The sequence below is a fragment of the Cryptomeria japonica genome, chromosome 3 (assembly GCF_030272615.1).
Source record: "Cryptomeria japonica chromosome 3, Sugi_1.0, whole genome shotgun sequence".
Taxonomy (NCBI): Eukaryota; Viridiplantae; Streptophyta; class Pinopsida; order Cupressales; family Cupressaceae; genus Cryptomeria; species Cryptomeria japonica.
The window spans coordinates 70,344,362-70,348,321 of record NC_081407.1 but is presented as its reverse complement, the minus strand read 5'-3'; the positions used below and the strand labels follow the sequence as shown (position 1 = coordinate 70,348,321).

The window sequence follows — 3,960 nt, the reverse complement described above, 5'->3', positions numbered from 1 at the left end:
CAGAGAAAGAGAGGAGAGAAAATGAGAATCAATAAGAGAGGTAGATAGATATAGAAAGATAGAAAGTTAGAGAGAGAGAGAGAGAGAGAGGAAGAGATATAGATGAATGAAGAGGGAGAGAGAAAGAGTAAAATATAGTAACAAAGATAAGTAAAGAGAGAGGAAAATAAAGAAGAGAGACATAGATAGAAATTAAGTCACATAGAGAAATAAAGAGATCTCTCTTTCTCATCCAATCTCTCTTTGTTTTGTATATATGAATCTCTATCTACATCTATCCCTCTCCCTCTCTATACAAAGCTACACCTCCCTCTCTTCCACCTCTTCATCTCTCTACCTAAACCTCTCCCTCCACTTATCGTCCTCTTCTTTCCCCCTCTCTCTATCTCCTCCTCTCTCTGTCTATCTCTACTTCTCACTTGCTTCCCCCCTTTGTCTATACAAATCTATCTATCTATCTATCTATCTATCTATCTATCTATCTATCTGTCCATCTCTACCTCTCTTTGTCTTTCTCTTCCATATATATCAATCTCTCTTTCTCTTCCTATATATCTATAACTATGCCTCTTTCTCTCTCACTTTCTCTATCTCCCCTATTCCTCTCTCCATCTCTCGATCTCTATTTTTCTCTCTCTCCCTATCCACATCTCTTTATATCTTGATCCCTAAACAGAGATAAAGAGTTAGAGCGGGATAAACAAAGATATAAATGGAGATATAGAGAGAGGGGGTGGATACAAAAAGAAAGAAACAAGAGATAAAGTGAAATAGAGAGATAGAGAGGCAAACAAACAAATATAGAGAGATAGAAAGAGAAATGGAGATATAGATGAATAAATAGGGATAGAGAAAGAGATAGAGATGGTAGGAGAGATTCAGATAGAGAGATGGATAAATTAAGAGAAATAAGAGACATGGATATATATAGAGAGGTAGAGAGATTGAGAGTTAAAGAGAGAGGGTAGGAGGGGGGGGACAAAGAAAAACATGGATTGAGGAAGCGAGAAGGGAACACAAATATAGAGAGAAATAGGTGAAAGTGAGGAAGAGAGATTGACAGATAATGAGAAACATAAAGATAATTCAAGAGATATAGAGATATAAAGAGCTCTCATTCTATCTATATATATTGTCCTACTATCTATATCTCTCCCTTTATCTATATCTCCCCATCTATATATATTTCTTATCTCATATATCTATATTCATCCTTCTTTCTTTCTCCCTCTCTCTGTCTACCCAATCTCTCTCTATCTCTCTCTATCTATTTTATATTTCTCTCTCTCTCTCTCTCTCTCTCTCTCTCTCTCTCTCTCTCTCTCTATATATATATATATATATATATCACTTCCATCTCTATCTCTATCCTGTTACCTCTCTCTCACTCTCTTGTTCTTCCCTCATCTATCTATTCCCTTTTCTTTCCCCATCTCTTCATTTTTCTCCCTATTGTAAACATAATATGAGCCTGTTGGCAATGGAGTCTAATTTTCTTTTCGATTTTGAGGTTTTGTTCTACTTGCATTTGGATCCTTGTAAGTGGATGTCTAGTTGATCTAAAGCTATCACTTCATGGAGACTTTTGTTGCACAAACAACATCATTCACTAAATGATTTACCAATTGACCTCATTAACTACATAAATGTATGCAAAAAATAGACCAATTTTTTTCCTAATTGATCTTTCATACCTCTTCAACCTACCCATTGCACACCAAAATGTGATTCCTAATTTCCCGTTTATCATTGAAAAATAAGTTTGAGCGTTAGGTATATGAAACCTAAGCTTTACTAATATTATGTTAAAATATATATATATATAATTTCAAATGATCTAAAAAAATAAAAATAAAACTCAATACATTCAAAGGAAATGCTACCCATGTGAGCCACGATTATAAAACACAGCACTCCTTCCTATGCTTTTTTCTTCAAAGCAGCTCAAATAACAAAAACATAAGTAATTCAGGTATTGTAATCCACGTTGGCTGTTCAAGCCAATCAAATAGGAGTAGTTTCAATTTATAAAAAATAATACGAAGTCAGGCATACTCAACAAATATAGAGAGAAAATAAACCAACCCTCCTCTGTGAACATCGGAATCTATATTTAAAATTTATATATATTAATGCTCACAATAACCAAACTAGCAGGAAAATGTTTGTGATAGAACTTCGAAAACATTGAACTTGACCTGGAATCCTGGAGAGATGCTCTACCTTCCATCTGGCACAATCTCCGTATTGTACGGATCTAGTCCGATGTAGTAGGAATGACTGCAACCCACTAATGACAAAACAAGTTTGCAGTTTAAATAGAGCTCGGAGGGTATTGTGTCAATAACCAAATCAAAGCAGGGAGCTGAGGATGGGCATAGAAAAAGAAATTCAAGTGCCAACTTTGGTGGAGGACTTTGCAGGAGCACTTAAACTTTATGACGATGGAAGCATCGTTCGCACTGATAACCATCTCATTGTGAACGTTCCTCTCTCTTATAACAGTACTAGAGATGTTGTAATAGAGGAGGAACTCGGCATTTGGGTGCGCCTCTTCCTTCCTCCGTTTAAACCCACCTCTTCCAAGTTACCTGTTGCGCTCTTCATCCACGGCGGCGGCTTTTGTTTCCTTTCACCCGCGTTTGTCGCTTCCCACACATTTTGCGAAAAGTGGGCTGCCAGCTTAGGAGTGATGATGGTTTCCGTGCATTACAGATTGGCCCCGGAGAATCGCCTCCCTGCCGCCTACGACGACTCCATGGCTCTACTCCAATGGCTTTTTTCCCCTGAGCGCCCTTCTGATCCCTGGCTCGATGCCTATTCCGATCTGAGCAACGTGTTTGTGATTGGGAAGAGCTCGGGAGGGAATATAGCTCATCATCTCCTCATGCGAGCCCAAGCTTGTGATTTCTTTAACAATATCAGAGGAGCAATTCTGCTTCAGCCTTTCTTTGGAGGGGAAGATCGTACACAGTCGGAGAATGTATGTCCAAGCGATGTTTTTGTGAATGTAGAAAATTGTGATACATTTTGGAGGTTGGCGTTGCCCGTTGAAGCGCATGGGAATAGAGATCACCCATTCAGCAACCCGGTCATGTATTTTCCTTCGCAATTAAGTAGCGTAATTAACATTGCTCCCATGTTAGTTGTATTGGGAGGGAAAGATTGTTTGAGGGATAGAGGCGCCGAGTACTACGAAGCCATAAAACTCTCGCGCAAGTGCAAGCATATTGATCTGATGATCTTTGAAAAGGAAGAGCATGGTTTTCATGTTTCTTTCAAAGAAGAAGACAATGACCAGAATAATCACAACTCCAACAACAGAAGACTAATGCGGGAGGCAGCTCTCTTTGTGTCTTCCAACACCCATTCACCTCGCTCTCCCATATAAAAGGTTTTCAAGCAAGGCTGGCGGACTCTGGACACTATAAATCTCCAGTACCAGCTAAATTTGGATCCTTGCTGGTTTTGTCTGCTAAATTATTTTATTCTCCAATGTATTTTAGGAGTTTCAGAAGCTACCCCTGGCATTGTGTGTATATCTATTTTTATCTTTAAGCATTCAATGTTCTACGTTGATTTCCTAGAATCACGAGTGCACGAATATCGATTTCTAATAGCATTCTATTAAATAATAAACGCAATTGTTTTTAATTGTTGGATTAAAGCTTACAAAAACCAATACAAAATTAACATCAACAATCCAAGACGTCAACCAGCAAACCCGCTTAGCGACAATAAAGCAAACAGCTACCAGAGCATTTAACCACCTAAACTTGGAGCCTAAAGGCTGTCCAATTTCTCCTCTCTTCCGTAATGTATCATCGTCTCAGAAACAAAACAGGGTGCTGATTCTCGCGTCAGATTTTGTTTGCTTTGACATCAACCTTTCAAATAAAAAACACTACCCTACTATAACCAAAAGCCCACAAGGCCATAACCGATGAGATACTCCCAAAA

General features: G+C 38.4%; 1 protein-coding gene across 1 annotated transcript; it reads left to right on the top strand.

The window, feature by feature from the left end:
- Positions 1-2,371: 2,371 nt before the first annotated feature.
- LOC131033752 (probable carboxylesterase 15) lies at positions 2,372-3,391 on the top strand. The gene has a single exon (XM_057965029.2). It carries the CDS (start codon positions 2,372-2,374, stop codon positions 3,389-3,391), a length of 1,020 nt encoding a protein of 339 aa, XP_057821012.2.
- The last annotated feature ends 569 nt before the right edge of the window (positions 3,392-3,960 follow it).

Excerpts from the sequence above, each read along its gene's own strand:
- LOC131033752 (XM_057965029.2), top strand. The coding sequence starts at position 2,372 with ATGGGCATAGAAAAAGAAATTCAAGTGCCAACTTTGGTGGAGGACTTT.